Source organism: Bactrocera dorsalis, chromosome 1 (genome assembly GCF_023373825.1).
Source record: "Bactrocera dorsalis isolate Fly_Bdor chromosome 1, ASM2337382v1, whole genome shotgun sequence".
In the NCBI taxonomy this organism is placed as follows: Eukaryota; Metazoa; Arthropoda; class Insecta; order Diptera; family Tephritidae; genus Bactrocera; species Bactrocera dorsalis.
In genome coordinates, this window is record NC_064303.1 from 88850 (window position 1) to 106023 (window position 17174).

The window sequence follows — 17174 nt, forward strand, 5'->3', positions numbered from 1 at the left end:
TTCTTTACACTTACAAAAGCTCATTAAAAGCAAAGCATCATCAATCGCTTGGTTTGAATGAAGTAGACAACAATCAATCTGAAATTTTTCCATTTCATAATCCTTAAGAAAACGGGAGAGTCTAAAACATTTTTTCGAACACTTTATTTATTCTTTACTGAGTAATTGAAACACTTGCATACATGCGAATAATTAGGCATACTTTTTCCTATTTGGTGTCAAACTTTCGACGCCCCTGAAAATTTATTTGTAAAACCAAACACTTGACAAAAGTTAGCGTATTCAAGAATTGTTCTTTGGAAATATGATCTGCGATTGTTAAGTTGTTTTCAAAAATAGTGTAAAAGTTTTTAACGCATTGTAAAACTAAGTAACTGATTTGATTATTCTATGTATATGCAAAATGCATGAGATTGTGCTCAAGTTACTTTAAATTAAATTTGATATTTTTCATATTGATCTTCTTGAAGTGAAGTTGATTTACTTTTGGACTATTAGCTATTACGAATACTATAAAATTGCATTGTTATTGCAATATACAGAAATTAATTGGTGCAATACAAATATTGAGCATTAAACTTGTATTGAAGAGTTCTTGAAAACAAGTTTTGAAAAATCGTAATTTTTTTTAAAACACGCTTTTATAGAAAAATACATACTATGCAAATCAGTTTTGTATACACAACTAAAGCTTAGCTTAGGGCAAATAATACTAGTGCAATTTTTTAGTCTAAAAATTACGTGGAGACTAATTATCTAAGATTCTGATACAAGACTGACTAGAAAATATCAATTCGATTTAAATTAGGAATTATGAATGTCCATAAGTGCTTATTTATATATGTAATCGTTTATAATGCAATGTAAATATATGTACATGTATGAATAATATATGTATGTATTTGTGTTGCGACATAACTTCTTTTTATTTTTATTTTATTTTTTTAATTTTCTATAAATTTCTATCGATGTTATAGTTTTAAACATGTATGCATTTCTCAGTAGTAATTGTTTTTTATATGAAGAAGTTATTTATGTTAGTGGGCATTGTTTTATAAGTTAATTCCAAATTTCAACGAATTATCTAGTTAATATAATAATATATAATGCATTTAAATACGTAATTAAATACACTTAATAATTGTGTTCTACTAGTTCAATATGTAATATGTAAGTACTTGTATATATTCGTTCGTGTTTAAAGTATTATTCAGCCCCAGTATAAGAATATCTACTTGAAGTTTATAAGTATCTTCGCTTATTTTACAAAATACATTCGATCTTCGTTCTCTTTTGTAATAAGATATACTTGTAGTAATGAACCGCAGATAATTAATTCATTTGTATTATTTCATTTTAGTTTTTAACATGCATATATATATATACATACGTGTATCTTATTAATATACGCATGACTATTTTAATAAAATGATTCACAAAAAATATACATATATTTAATTTGTAATAATTAGAAGCAGTCAACATTTCGAATGCTAAAGTGGTTTTCTATTAATGTAAAATTTTACATTTTTGTAATAAACAAATAAAATTTCTAAAATAACTTTGAATTGTATATTGAAATATTTAAAGACATTTTAATAAAGAAAAAAATCCCAAGAAGAAATATTCATTCGTTTGGTCTTTCATAGCCTCTAATAAAACAAATAAAATTAAACTCATTTTAAATTCCCTTCTGGGTATAAATTTTGAAAATAGCTAGCTCATATATTCTAAATCTGTTCATTAACATAAGAATATTTATATCTAGTTGCATATATTCCCAATATTAATTAGTTTTTATATTTATTGAAGTTAAATAATTAATTTTATCTCAAAATTTGGATGTTTTTGTTCTCTCGTTTTTCTGTTTTTGTATACGGTGTAAAAGTACAAAAGTGAACATTTACAATAACAAGTTGTCACATTGTGTATGGTAAATTTAAATTACCTTATTTTTTTAATTTTCTCTGTTTATTTTTTACGTTAGTTTCATATGCGGTCGTATATGATTCTTCGTTAATTATTTACTTCAAGATATGCGACTTTTTGCTATGTTAACGATTTCTATTTTGCATATGCATGCGTTTATTTTATATTATCTAATATCATTTTTGTTAATGTTATTTAACTTATCATATTCATATTTTTCACCTTAACCATTTATTTTAGAAACTTGTAAAATTAAGTAAAAAATTCCATACATTACACATGTGTGGATTATTGTACGATTTGTTGTTTATTATTTCGTTTTTCCATCTCATAATTCTTATTTTGTGTAATAAACATGGTTCTGCAACGGTTGTATCTGCTTTATGTATATTGAATATACATACTTAGGTATACTCGCGTATTATATTTTAATTAATTAAAATGGGACCTTATTGCCTGCCCATACAACTGTTTATGAGCAATTGATTGTAACTAGCTGTATATTTAGTTTTATAAACTAACAAATTATGCAAGCCAATAGCATAGAATTTATTGAAAGATTAGATTTCATAATTCATCTACAATTAAATTCCCCTGCTACTATTTCAGCAAATGTTATGTTAAAACACTGAAACACACAACGTCAATAGGATAGTTTATAGGTGATATCAAAATGCTTTTAATACTGAACCTTAGGCTCGTTTTACATATATTTATATATTTAACAAATCGTGTTTGCCTTAAGATAACTTCATTTTTTGGTTATTGAGGAAAATAGTATTACGTCCATACGGTAGGCTGAGTTTTTAAATGCCATAAGAAAGTTTTGAGAACTTACATATGGAAAAAAAGAAAACGGCGAGCTTAAAGTTTAAGTTATTAAGTACTTTTAGAGTAACTATTTAATGTTGCTTGATAGATAAGTTTTAAAATTTCTATGTGCTTGGAATATAAATTTGTGAACTTCTTAATATTAACTACTTGTTCAAGATGATTCTGCGTCTTTAACTTTTGTATTTTCGTCTGAATAATATGAAATATGTCTTTAATAATCTTTCTATTTGTAAAAATATGTTATAGAGGGATGTTCGTTACACATAACAGTGAAAAATATAAGACAATAGCACGACGATTATTCACAACACACGTTTTTGCTTAAGTCGACCATTTGTATACATACAAATATATGAATTACTACGTATATATACATATGCTTTAAAGGACTTCTTCTATTTGGAGCATACCTCTTGATGTTACTCCACATATGGAAACTCCAGCAAGTGAATTTTTATGTCGGAAATCTACTAGGAATTTCTAAACTTGCATCTGACATTTAAAATTTGCGTATTATAGTGATTTATATACGTATATACTATATAGTACATAAGTATTCTTATTATCAGTATGTGAAAAAGACATAGAAAATAATTCTTTATGTTATACAAGTGCATGAAAAGTATACGTAGTATTTACGTCTTCTTCATTCGGGAAATTTTGACAATCCCGTTTTTTTGAGTAGCAACGTATAACATTGTGAATTAAAATGTAATAGTAAATTTTTAGAAATTTTGAAACGTTTTAAAAACCCTTTAAATTTTATGTTTGCACTTCCTGATTTTTTTTTGTCTAATATTAAATTTTAAATCATCTCTTTTATCTGGGTGCTCTTGTTTGTGTTGGTGTTTTTTCATTCCAAACTTTTATTACATATTCGTATATTACTCTCGTGGTATTTATGTATATTTAATAGCGTCTTTTAAAACTTAGCTAGTTTTAATAAGTATTTAATTTATATTTATTAAATAGTCCTAAACGATACAGTATTTGTTAAACAAAGAATCCTCCGGTTGTTTTCGCTGTGAGTATCAGATGAATTCGGTGTATCTTTGCTTCTTGCAAACTCACAAACTTTCATTCGTTGTATTCGAAAATTTTAAGTACGTTTTAATGGTTTTCGAAATTCTAATCGAATTTTATAAGAAATTAAGTATACAAAAAAGTGAAGACTAAGTTTCGATTAAAAATGTAAGAAAGCATGATTATCAATAAATAAAAATAAATTATAATAACAATCCTGTATGCGTATTAATTAATTTTGTTATTGTACTTCTATTGCCAATTTATAGTTGATTTAAATCTTCTTCCAGTACTTTAAGTTAATGTCATTTGAGTTTTTATGCGCATTTCTTGTCCATATCGTTTAAAGTAAGTCACATTGCAGTTAGAACAAATTACAATGTTAATGTTTTGTACAATCGGGATTCTCACAAGAAAAGCAAAATAATTTTGACACTTTTTAATGTTTGTGTATGTAGTATATGCACTAACATATGTAAAGTATGTGAGAAGAGGTGTATATGCACATAACATAATTAACATAGGGCGGAAAGAAAACCGATTTTCATTGTGCATGTATAAAAAGCATGGTATTTAATAACACAATAATTAAGGTGAGTACCAATTATTTTGTAAATACAAAATACAAATGTACTTACATAAATTAGGTCCGTTGTAGTGTGTATCACTTTCTTGTTTTTATACCAAATGAAGAATAGATGTTGTTGAAAACGACTCTTCACAAGTTCAATTAAAAATTAGACTTTGTGTCTTGAGAAATAATATCTTGAAATAAAACGTATTTATTACCTTCCGAAACTGTACTTTGAAATTTGTAGAATTTATTTGTTAATTATACAAATTTCCTCATTTTGTGAATTTCATGTTATATTCTTTCTCTGACTACGTTTCCAAATGTTATCAATTAAAACTCAATAACTTTGGAAATAAATACAGAAAAAATTATTGTTATCACTTTTCAAAATAATTCGCAAGGATTATAAAAACAGGAATGGTTTGGTTGTCATATCTATAAGCATGTATTTTTATAATTGTAAAAAATATATGTATGGTATTCCTATTATTTATTCATAAATAATGTATATTCTCATTACTTTGTATTTCACCTAATTTTTACAAAATTGGTTTTGCATTTTTTTTTTTTTCATTTTAAAAAACAAGCATAACTGAAAATCTTGAAAAAACGTAGGTATAACTCTCTTATGTAAAACAAGTAGGTAATTTGTAACAACTAAGTATTGAAACATCATTCTATTTTTACAACTGTGTTCATGATAGAATCCGTCTTAATGAGCAGAATTCAATTTACAATATTATATTTGCAACATTCCCTTGTCCACGACGAACGATTGTAGTTTAGACTAATTTTCTCGTTGAAAATTAATGCTGTATTATTTCTATTCCTATTTTGGTTATGCACATTATTTTTTTATTTCAAATACATCTTTAAATGTATAAAATTACTTTTAAGTACATGTATAAAATTTATTTGAATATCATAAATTGTAATGTATACTAAGCAAATTGTTAATAGTCAGAACTGGGAACTACTTGATGTTTATTACACAAGACCAAAGAAAAACATAAATATTCGAATTACGTGACTTCAAACACCTTTTTCAATGTAATTCTATAAATACTTATAGCACTAGCAAATATGTACAATTACTATATGAGTATTATACATATTTTGCAATAGGATTAATTAAATTTTGTATGGCATTACGAACAAAATGTCTGATTTATAAGTTGTAAAACTAGGATTTTATACTTGTATAATTTCAAAAATGCAAAAATTCGTTCGAATTACGGGCTTGTAGATTGTATGTATATACTCACTTGTTAAAAAATGTAGCAAAAAAGATGTGGCGATTTCACATAGTTTGTTGTAAAAACTTTAATTTTAAGAATGTTCTAAATATTTTTGCCTTATATGCAAGTTAGATGATGTACGATGCAAGTGAAATACATTTTATGATAATAAAGGAAACTTTAAATAATAAAATAATATCAATCTATGCAAATAATGGTTTAAAACCAATTGAATGAAACTGATGTAACTTCGAAAATTTTTTTGTAGGAAAAAAATTAATAACTACTTTGATTTATGAATAACTACAAATCTTGCTAAAATTATTACTATTGTGAATAAATAATTAGTTTGAAACGCTCGTTATTCTCCAGATCTTAACTTATTTCGAAGGTATATCTATAAAATTTTGAATCATGATCGATTAAAGCAGTTTAAGTAATTCCATATTAAACAAATATAACAATTCTTACAAAATACTATAAAGTAAAAGAAACAGTAAATATATATGTATGTATGTATATTAATATTCAGTTGTCAAAGTTAAAAACAGTATTCAAATCACCTAAATCTAAACTGTGGGTAATTGTGACGAAAAGTAAACAAAAACAATTTGGATTCTTTCAACAATAAGAATTGTAACTTCAGCACGAAAATATCAATAATTATATCATGAAAATTATTGGCTAAGCGTTAATTCCCGAAAGCAATTAAACAATTATATTACCTTTCTAAATATTGCATATCCGCAATAAATAACGAACACATTTTATAATCAAAGAAACTTAAGTGATTAAAATTCAAGAACTCAATTTGTTAATAATTAACATTTTGTACCTAAAACTACTAAAGAAACTCCAATAGAAATAACATAAGTATAACTTAAAAGAACCAATTCGAATAAGGTAAAAGGGAAGAAAGTGAATTTTTTGCAGCTGCTGCGGCTGCTGCTGCAGCTTGTGCCGCACGAGTGTTACTGCTGGATGTGCCGGCGAAGTTGTTGTTTGCTGCTGCCGCTACACCCCGGCCGCGATGCTGTTGATGCTGTGTATGTTGTTGGACTGCAGCTGCAGCTGCACTGCTCGCAGCAACACTCGTAAGAAGATGTGCAAATTCTTGTTGCATTTGCACACGCTGTTGTAATAACTCAAAGTGATTGCGTGGCTTGTTGTAGATAAATTTGCTTGCTGTCTTTATGAGAGCCTGTGTCTGTGGTGGTGTAGGTATTGGACTCCGCCCTGCCATAGATACAGCACCTGTTCGCTGATTACAACCATTGGCACCAAATGAACTAATCGATGCGGCTGCAGCCGCATTTGCAATTGTTGCTGCTGCGACCGCCGCTGCCGCTGCTTGATGTGGGGTATGTGGTGGTGGCAAATTCAATAGTGATTGCAAATCAGTGGCTCTTGTTGTTGTAGCCGCCGTGGGGGGTTGCTGTGTTTTACGATTAGTATGTTGCTGGCTCTGATGTTGTAGCCTGTTACTATTATTGTGCTGACCGCTGTTGGCATTGATGTTGCTGTTGCTGTTGGTGTTATGTTTGTTGTTTTGGTTAGTGTTGTTGTTGTTCGTTTTACGGCTACCACTACCACCGCCATTCAAATGCATCAACATCAATTCAGTGCTGTTAAGGGAGTTGAAACTGAAACTGGTGGTGGTTGTGGTTGTGGTGGTTGTGGTGTTCTTGTTCTTGTTGGTGGTGTTGGAATTGAACAGGGAGGGTGGTGTCGGTGTTGTTGTTAGGTTTATTGTATTGGTGGCGGTGGCATTCATAACAGCAGTTATTTTCGTTAATAATTACGTTTGCTTTGTTTTATTCGTCTTAAAGCTGACTTGAAGTACACGGTTGCCCAGTGTATATCCATTGAGGGATTGTATGGCGACAACAGCTTCCTCATAATTAGTCATAGTGACAAAACCGAAACCTTTGCACTTATTGGTTTGCAGATCACGTATAACCTACCACAACGGAAGTAATAATTCGAACATTAATTAAATATACCACTTGAATAGAAATTATGTTATGGAATTATAACTCACCTTAACTGATTGCACGGCACCGAATGGGCCAAATAGCTGCCACAATACATTCTCCTCAGTTTCTGGTGCCAAATTGTAGACGAAAATACACCATCCGGAACCGTTGATGGGATTCCCCGGTAGCATTGTGTTCGCCAAAAGATCACCAGCCAAAGGTGAATAACGTGAAATCACCGAGCTGACAAAAGTGAAATATATTGAGAAAAATTATGTACGATACAATTTTTTGTTTACATAGCAGGACTATTCTTGCCTGTAGCGGCTTGCTGCCGAAGGATGTATAGCTGCCGCTGCAGCAGCTGCGCCAACTGCCGCTGCGGCGGCGGGAAAACCGCGTGCTCTAGCAGTCTGTGGCGTTAAATAAGCAGCCAGTGGTTGTATGGACTTATTATTACTGGGGTTATTGGCAAATTTAACAATAATCGGATCGGTGGCGTTTTTTGGTATAGTTCCATTTAACTCTTTTATAGCACGATCAGCTTCATGACGTTGATCGAAACGTATAAAGCCAACACCTTTCGATAGACCTTTAAAAGGTAAAATAAAAAATATGTAATTGTTTTAAGGGACGTAAAATAATGCTACAATATTAAAGTTTTGTATAAAATTTGTGTGTAATACTGCCGATAAAACTACAAATGATAATAATATAAACTTGAAATCCCACCTGTGATATTGTCGCATAAAATTCTTGAGGTAATTATCTTGCCATATGGACTGAATAGTACTTCGAGTTCTGGTTGAGTCATATTTTTGGGAAGACCAGACACATATAAATTTGCACCCTTAATTGATTCTGAACTAGGACGGGCTACTGAAACCTGCATAAAAAAGAACAATTTAAATATGGTAGAACTAGTACTTATATGCAACCCATTTCTGAAACGGTGGATAACTTGCTTTAATTGTTTTATTTTGTAAACGCAAGCCATTGAGTGAGCTTATTGCCTTCTCAGCATCTTCTTGTTTTATATAATTTACAAATCCGTACCCAAGACTTTGACCTGCCGCACCATAGGGAAAATATTCAAATTATTCTATATGTGAAAAAACGAATATATTTTATTTGCGCACCTGTAACTTTATCTCTAATCAGTTTGCAACTCTCCACATCCCCAAAACTAACAAATAACGACCGAATCTCCTCTTGAGACATCGTCTGGGGTAAGTAATTCACAATCAAATTTGTTTTAGAGTCGTTATCCATATTATTATTGTTGTTGTTAGCACTAGTATTATTATTGTTATTGTTATTACTACCAGCATTAGCTGTAGCCGTTGCTGCTGTTACTCCGCCGCTCCCGGTAGCAGCACCGAGACCACTACTGCCGTTTTGCTGCTGTTGTTGACTTTCAACCATATTGTTGCTATTAGAGCTGGTAGTCATCATTTAGTGACAAATATATTGTAAATATATGATATTCGTTTCGTCCAAAGACGCAAATGGCATAGGAACGAAGAATATATAATTTAACAAATAACGTTCAGTGTTCAAAAGCTTTTAAATTATAAATATAAAATTAAGAAAATTATGTTTTTAATTACGAAGTCCTGAATAAAACAAATATATTGCTTAATTTCTTTTAGTTCCTCAACAATAATACTGATGGTTTGTTTTTTTTTTTATCTTAATAACTTATTTGTTGACACCGTTTACAGATGCAATAGCGCAGCACTGAAAAATATTTAAAAATAATGAATCTTTAAAACGAATCACAATAATTCAACATATAGAATACTTCTATAACGAAATACAATACTTAAATTATTTGCAATCTATATTTGTTTATTTTTTATATCCTAATTATCATCTAAAACTAATCGATATAGATATAGAGTTATGTATATATGTATGACCGGGATGAGGAACCGAGTTGAAATTCGAGTGACTGTCTGTCTGTTCGTTCTTCCGTCTGTGCAAGCTATAACTTGAGTAAAAATTGAGATATTTTGATGAACTTTGTATGCGTGTTCCTTGGCAAAAACAAAAGTACGAGCTCATAGATGGATATTATCGGACCACGCCACACGACAAAACTCCATTAGCTGAGAATGGATAAAGTACCATAACTAAGCACTAAATTAAGATATACATACTCGTAAAACTCTAATTTGGCACAAGGGATCGCAGTAGTAAAGAGCATGTGTGAGCAAAAAAATTTGAAAATGTGGACGTGGCCCTACTCTCCAATAAGTTTTAGGTACATATCTCTTAAGCCACTACCACAAATTTAACTAGCGCAAATACGAGTACTATAAGACTCCTACCGACAGTGTGAAAATAAATGAAATCGGATGATAACCCCGCTCACTCCCCATATAGCGGTACTGCGGATATTCCTAAGTTACAGTGTGAAAATGAGTGAAATTGAACTACAGCCACGATTACTTCCCATATAACACAATTTTAAATTCCATTTGAATCGTAAATAGAGAGAGAATCCTTTCCTGTAGTGCTACAAATGGGTTGAATATGGTCAATACTTCCCTTATCCACAGTATACCTAATATCAAGGTTCTCGAACTGCCAGGTGATTTTATACCGCTTATATTGGCCAATGTGTGAGTTATCATTATTAAATATGAGCGCGTTTTTCTTATAACAGTGCACATTTATGCTTAGAATGAATAAAATCGGGTGAAAACTCGACCTAGACTTATATATGTAACTAACAAGCCGCGAAGTTTGCAACACCCAAAAGCACACGTCAGAGAGTCTAGAAAATATATATACATATGTATGTATAAATGATCAGCGAGATAAATAGTGTTGATTCAACTGTATGTATATACGTGAAATAGTTACTCAGTTTTTGAGATATCACTCGGAAAATTGGCAGACGAATCGGAATCGCCGACATAGGACCTCTATAGCATTAAACCTCCATGCAAATTAACGGATCAAAATCAAATTCTTATATAAAAAGTTTTCATTTGTGAAAATTATGTTAACGTTTATCTTGTTTCTTTTTTTATAATTGGGGTACTTACAACCCGTCGTAAAGCATCGTAAAATCATAAAATTATGAATTTTTACACTTGTTTAAAAAAATTGTTGTTAGATTACGAACAAAAATGAGCTTACACATTTACAATTCTCAATGCTATGTTTTCGAATCGTTATAATTTATAACTTTATGAAACTTGTGAAAACCCTAAATATCAAACGAAATGAAAAGGTTATCTAATGCGATCTTGCATATTTCTCTATAATTTTTGGCTCGCTATCTTACTTGTTTGATGAAAACAAAAGTTTGCACAATGTAGCCGGTTTTCTATCTTATCAGACTAAAGCGTTGAGATTAATGTTATAAAATTACTATTTTTGATATTATTGATATAATAACTAAAGTAAATATTGTTATATAATGTTTGGGTTCTCAAATATAAAATAACCCGTTTTTACATTTTCATTGATTATAAAAAAATTGTTTCTACTCGAAACTACACAACATAGGTCCTTTTCTGTAACTCGATTTGAGAAAAATTTCAAGAACATTCTAAAAAACATAAATAAATACGGAAGTACGAGTAGCCGTTGAACGTGGCAGTTTAAAAATATCAGTGATCGAATAAAAGATCAATTCAACTAAGTATAGAATATTTGTTTAAACTTTGAGATTGTTCTTGCCAATTGCTACAATGGCAGCTGAAACCTGAATATCCCAATCTCGGATGATTTCGTAAATATAAGAATCTTTCCATTAAATTATATGCAGACACATGGCCAATACAGACACAAAACAGCAATCCATAAGATACATTATAATCTGAAAAAAAAAATACAGATTTCGGATAGGTGCGTATAATATCTTCTTCTTCTTTACTGGCATAGACACCGCTTACGCGATTATAGCCGAGTTAACAACAGATATGATATACATATGTACATATGTATGTATGTATATTGTAGATCTTTCCTGAGTCATGTCTTCATGGATCATAAAATATAAATATCAAGAAAGAGAAAGGTAACGGCAGCTGATTTTTGTTTTAAAATTTTAAAACAAGTTATAAGAAAGTAGTTATGTTTGAAAATAACTGAAAATAACGGTAATTACTTTGCTTATAAGTTCGCAGCAAGAGCAATATTTATCGCTCGTCTGTAGTAGTTGTAGCAGACAGTGGCGTAGCATTGCCTCAATTACGAGAAGCCATTTCTAGTCGACCATATTCTTATATACATACAAATATGTTGAATTATATTGACTTGTGGATATTTATGGATAGACAACACATGCATATTTTTAGCCGATTCTAACATTTTCGGCGGCAAAATACTACATTTGTTGCAATCCCAATGTATTTCAATATTAGTCTTTGGTCTATTCAGACAAATATAAATGCAACATCATACATTTACACACATCGATCGCATATTATGCTAATAATTGGGATTTGAATAATGATATATGTATGTACATATATATAATGTTTTATGGAAAAGTATTTAATTAGATTTCTTTTCAGCAAATAATAATAATAATAAACCTCTTTATTTTCCGTGTACATATAAATTTTAATACCCTTTATCTAGTTTTCTTTTAATCCAATTTGAGTAGTTCATCACATATACTATATACAGCACAATTAGGTAGGCGGAAAACCGAAAATCTAAATAAATGTGCATAGCAAAAATTATTTTCGCATTTTTTCGTTTTCAAAAGATGAAATTGGTACTGAATTTTTGCGATTACGAAACACATTAGCCATGAATAGAATATCCGTAGTAGTGCAAAACACATTTTGTAGTATTAAATGATATAGATTGTTTTTGAATTAGTTAAAATGTTGATTATAAAAAGTGAAACCTATTATTTTATACCTAGAAAAATTATTATTTTACTAACTCTTCCATTGATTTTCATAAAAGCGTTTTCACAAAACCGAGTAGGAACGGGAAATAAATCAAGTAAATGAATTTTTTAATTAATAAATTCCTTTAATGTTTATTATTTATTTATTGCATTTTTTATTTAAAAACCGAACCGAAGTACAAAACGAAAATGTAGAACACAAACGCAAATGAAATTAAGGAAAAATCAACTCAAAGTAGAAAAGAATACGGTCCTTCCTTCAACTGAACTGAACGGAAATAAACTAAAGGCCCCTAATGAAAACTTTTAAACATATTTTTATAGACATTGCAGAGAAATTCAACAAAAGTGTTGTAGCGAGTTTGCGTGAGAGATTGTGTTGGTATTCATGTAATATTGTAAAGAGTGTAGGGTGAGAGTCATTGAACTAGTGGTAAGTATAATTATTACTGCGCAGGCTTCAAAGAAATTTTAATATTCGAAATTAAGAGAGGAGAGAGAAGGAATCCATATATAGAAGTAAAAAATAATTGCATATAAATAAAAAAATTAAAAATATATTACAATTTAATTAGTGAAAATTATATACAAACAACACAATTCCTGGACTTCGCCCCTCCTTGGAAGACTTGGATGGCAATGAAGTTTAGCTTTCATCTAAGAACACAAAACTTATTTTTAAGATCGAACCTAGCCGACTTACATACATATGTCTAACTACATGCTTATAACAATATAATGATGATAACTCAAAAAGTCTAATACGGTGTATAAATGTACTAAATTGCATATAAGTTACTTGCAACAAAAAGCCGGCTATTTTCAGCAAAACTAGGAAGATTATGTTCAGTTAAGAAATATGGAGTAAATTTTTGCAGTAGTCTCGCTTTTGCCGTATATTCTTAATGTGCTTATACTACGCAGCCTTTGCTTTTGAGCTATACATACATTCCAAAGAGACGTACCATATATGTATGTATATTTGCCCTTTCTGTATATTAAACCTATAAAACAAATCCCCTCAAAAAGAAACATGTGTAACCGCATACATTTTTATTTGCATTTTTCAAATCACTAAATATTTGATTTTTTTTTTTAATATAATCATAGAAACACTACATATATATTATATTTAACTAAACATATGTATGTATCCGCATACTTTCCGAAATGATTTACTCAATAGTAAAATAAATAACAATGTTAACGATTTGATACTAATATACCTGAGCAGTATACAAATATACACAATACTATGAATTCATAACAATATAAAGCTGTCATCGGGATACACTTAAAATAGCGACAAAACAAAATCCCGACATATGAAAATTGTCCGCCCTTATTTCTATCGTAGCACAGAAAGAGAATTCTACTGACTAAGGGTTATGATTTATTGTCGGTATTTTGACTGTCGGGATTCTGAATTTCGAGATTTTAATTGTCGGCATTACGTTATACACCCGTAGCAATCGAAAATAGATTTTATTACAAATTCCGTTTAATTTCGACCGAAACAAGAACAACTTATACAACGAATAACAATTAAAAATGCGCTCTATAAAAGATAATTAACATTGTGACTTAGCTTTTAAACATTAAAATTTTCAACTATTATTATCGCACACATAAATAACCTTGATGCTAAGTTAGCAGTACTCAATAAAACCATAATCAAATATTTTATACCATTAAAACCTTAATAATAAGGTTAAATTATTTATACGAATACATCCTGTAAAGCAATTTACATGAAGTAAAATTACTACGAATGTTAAAATTGCAATATACCATATCACTATCACATTTATATAGAAATAATTCGTTTACATTTATACACCAGCCCCACCCACTTATATTCATATCTCAAACAGATACCACTGTATGCTATCATAACTGTAAATTCAAATAACTTTATATATTCATGAAATTATATTAATATTATTTATTATGACATCTCATATTATACATTCCGCCACCCAAATGTAAATAAATGCATCCATAATGCGTATGCCGGTATATACACAAAGTTATTCTTATCTTTATTTATTAGAATTAAAGTACAATGTGTACTCGATCAAAAAAACCATGTAAAATTTTAAATTGCAAACGGAACCTATTTACCATATAACTAGTACCTTAATACTTTTTCTATTGTTAACGATTTAAACTTTTTAGGGTGCGGCAATGTTAGAAACTTCAAAGACACATAAATTATAAGCTACCAGCAGCTGTTCCCTGGGGATTCCGTTGATTTTGCCACTAATGTATGTATATGAACCATCGAATTTTTCTCTTGGCCTCTTCAACGCCTAAAATCGTGCTTTATCTGCAGAGGTGGCATGGACGGGTAGGTCATAGTAATCACAATCACTGCAAGTTCTGGAAGCTCGACAATTTATTGGTGGAAAAATTTGCTCTTTAAAAGAATGCAATTGCAATAAATTTTAGTTGAATTGGAATGTATACAAATTCAGAAGAGCATAAAGCGCGATTTTTCCACGCAGAAAGGCGTTGGATGAGAGGTAAGAAATGTTGGGTTTAGTTGAAACAGTTGCAATCGTGCATATTCAAATTTATAAAAATAAACAACCGAGCAGACTTTACTTCTAATAACGTATACATTCGCATCAATACATGTATGCATTAATGCATTAGTATATTTGGTTTGGCGAATGCATTTTACAATGGAGAAATTCAAATTTTTGCGGAAAATCAATTGTGATTATTGCAAAGTGCAGAAAACGCCCTTAATATTTAACCATTTAGTGTATAAGATTTCACTAAAAATAAACATATTTCAAAAGCACTACGATAATAAATAAATGAAATATTACTCTCAATTACTTTTCTTAATTCATTGTAAAAGTTGTCACACAACTTTAAAAAACACTCATTTAATTTATTAATATGGCTTCTAATCACAATTTTTTTGTTAAGTACACCTTCCGTGTTCTACGTTTGAAACTTCAATCTGGAAACTTTAATATTCAAACATAATGTTCAAGTTGTTGTAATGGTAACTACTATATTTACTTTCAAACTATGATTTCTCATTTTTAATTAATTTCTTTTTAAAGAATACACATCCTACTTGATTTGATAGAACCAAAATCGCGTACAGAGAAACACAACTTGCTGTTGGAGAGTGCAAGAACTAAATGATTAAAGGCGACCGCTTACTGCTTTCAGGATAAAAATGCATATACCGAACATGAAAGCATCATCAACGAGGAAACTCAGAGTAGGAGGTGGGAAAACAACAAGGCAACAGGACACATGAAAAGGAGTTCACGGAATATGCACATAACACATAAATATATGTATATCGCTAAAACAACTCAGAAGCACACAGTGGGCTAAGTTGGCATACTATTCTGTGTTCAGTTTAAGCAAATGTACAATCAAAGATTTATATCTTGAATAAAACAAAATGATAAGTAAAGTATACACATGTATATTGTTTATTAAGAATAAATTTCTATATGTTTACTTTTAAGGAATTATAAAATTAATATAGTTGATTTGGAGATGAAAACCTTACACTTTCCTAACATATTTCTAACTATCGCGAAAGATGCACGATACTATTTAGACTAACCCACCAATTTTATATCTTTTCAGCACGGATTCAACACACTAACACATGCATTTCTGCATGCACATCGTATACAATAAGGAACTGCAATTGTCATTTTTCTCTTACTGGTACAAGCGCAGGAGTAATTTTGTTGTCGTAGGTTCACAACAACACAAACCGGAGAATATTGTCAACAACTGGAAATGTTTTAAAGGCATATATGTATACACAAAAATCTATATATACTATACTATATATTTCTATATAACGGTATTTCCCGAGAGCAATGCATGCGTTAAATATACAAGTTGAATATTTATATGTAGATGAATATACAAATGCTCATATACTTCTGAATATGTTCATATGTTCATTTATTTGTAGTATATAAACATACATATGTATGCAAAATATGTAATGTTCGAAAATAGAAACAAATTACAAAACTTTGGATGGCACTGGCAATATTATAAAAAATACATAAAAATATGGATATACCTAAATACCTATGATATATGGTATGCACATACATATATACAAAATAAGTCGATGCAGAAGCTGAAGGGTGGGTAGGCACAAGCACGTGTGAGTAGAGTATTGCTTCGTTTTCATTCGTAGCTGGTGTGTCCGTTTGGTCCTGGCTCAACTTGACACCATTTATGTCAAAAGACCATTGAACTTTGCAATCGTCTTCTCACCACAGGTCCCACTTCCATAAACAACATAATGCGCCCACTCCTATTGCATTAGCAATAATAAACTAAAACTTATATTATGGAATATGGTTTTAATAAATCATTTAAGCATTTTGTCAACTACGTGCATAATCGTACCATTAAATTACTCTTTAGACGTTTTTCTTTAATAAATTTCTTAAAAAAAAACAAGTACGTTCGAATTTATGCATAAAGATTTGAGTGATCTAATTTTTATTTATGAATTTCTACTAGTCTTACCGTTGTCTCCATTCATATGTAGTCCCCATTTTTCTTGCGAGTACAAATAACTTAATTATGATCAGATTCTCCAAACATCCAAAGCACTAGTATGTGAATTTGTTAAGTTTTCTTTTATCGTTTAAATGAATGGAAATGTAGGAATTTTCAAACGATGCGCAAGATTGCGTGACATAAATAAT

At 30.1% G+C, this 17174-nt stretch overlaps 1 protein-coding gene and 1 long non-coding RNA gene across 4 annotated transcripts; one reads left to right on the plus strand and one right to left on the minus strand.

The window, feature by feature from the left end:
* Window positions 1-122: 122 nt before the first annotated feature.
* On the minus strand, window positions 123-12741 carry LOC105232252 (ELAV-like protein 2). Of its 2 annotated transcripts, XM_049455340.1 has the most exons (8): window positions 12490-12731; window positions 8714-9314; window positions 8540-8643; window positions 8307-8460; window positions 7893-8166; window positions 7640-7817; window positions 7401-7558; window positions 123-7124 (listed from the first exon to the last, which is right to left on the minus strand). In XM_049455340.1, the coding sequence occupies exons 2-8, from the start codon at window positions 9027-9029 to the stop codon at window positions 6479-6481; spliced, it is 1830 nt and encodes a 609-aa protein (XP_049311297.1). In that variant the 5' UTR covers window positions 9030-9314; window positions 12490-12731; the 3' UTR covers window positions 123-6478. The 2 variants fall into 2 exon arrangements, with proteins under 2 accessions (XP_049311297.1, XP_029408688.1); XM_029552828.2 differs by having other exon boundaries at window positions 123-7558; window positions 12465-12741.
* Window positions 12742-12783: 42 nt separating this feature from the next.
* LOC125778343 (uncharacterized) lies at window positions 12784-17174 on the plus strand. 2 transcript variants are annotated; one of them, XR_007422642.1, is made up of 4 exons: window positions 12784-13428; window positions 14635-14981; window positions 15537-15896; window positions 16081-17174. It is a non-coding gene; the product is annotated as an uncharacterized LOC125778343 (long non-coding RNA). The 2 variants fall into 2 exon arrangements; XR_007422641.1 differs by having other exon boundaries at window positions 12784-14981.

Excerpts from the sequence above, each read along its gene's own strand:
- LOC105232252 (XM_049455340.1), bottom strand. The coding sequence starts at position 9,029 with ATGATGACTACCAGCTCTAATAGCAACAATATGGTTGAAAGTCAACAA. Across the intron at positions 8,167-8,306 it reads TTTATGCGACAATATCACAG|GTCTATCGAAAGGTGTTGGC; the intron begins GTGGGATTTCAA and ends TACCTTTTAAAG. Across the intron at positions 7,125-7,400 it reads ACGAATAAAACAAAGCAAAC|CAACAGCAACATCAATGCCA; the intron begins GTAATTATTAAC and ends TAACACCAACAG.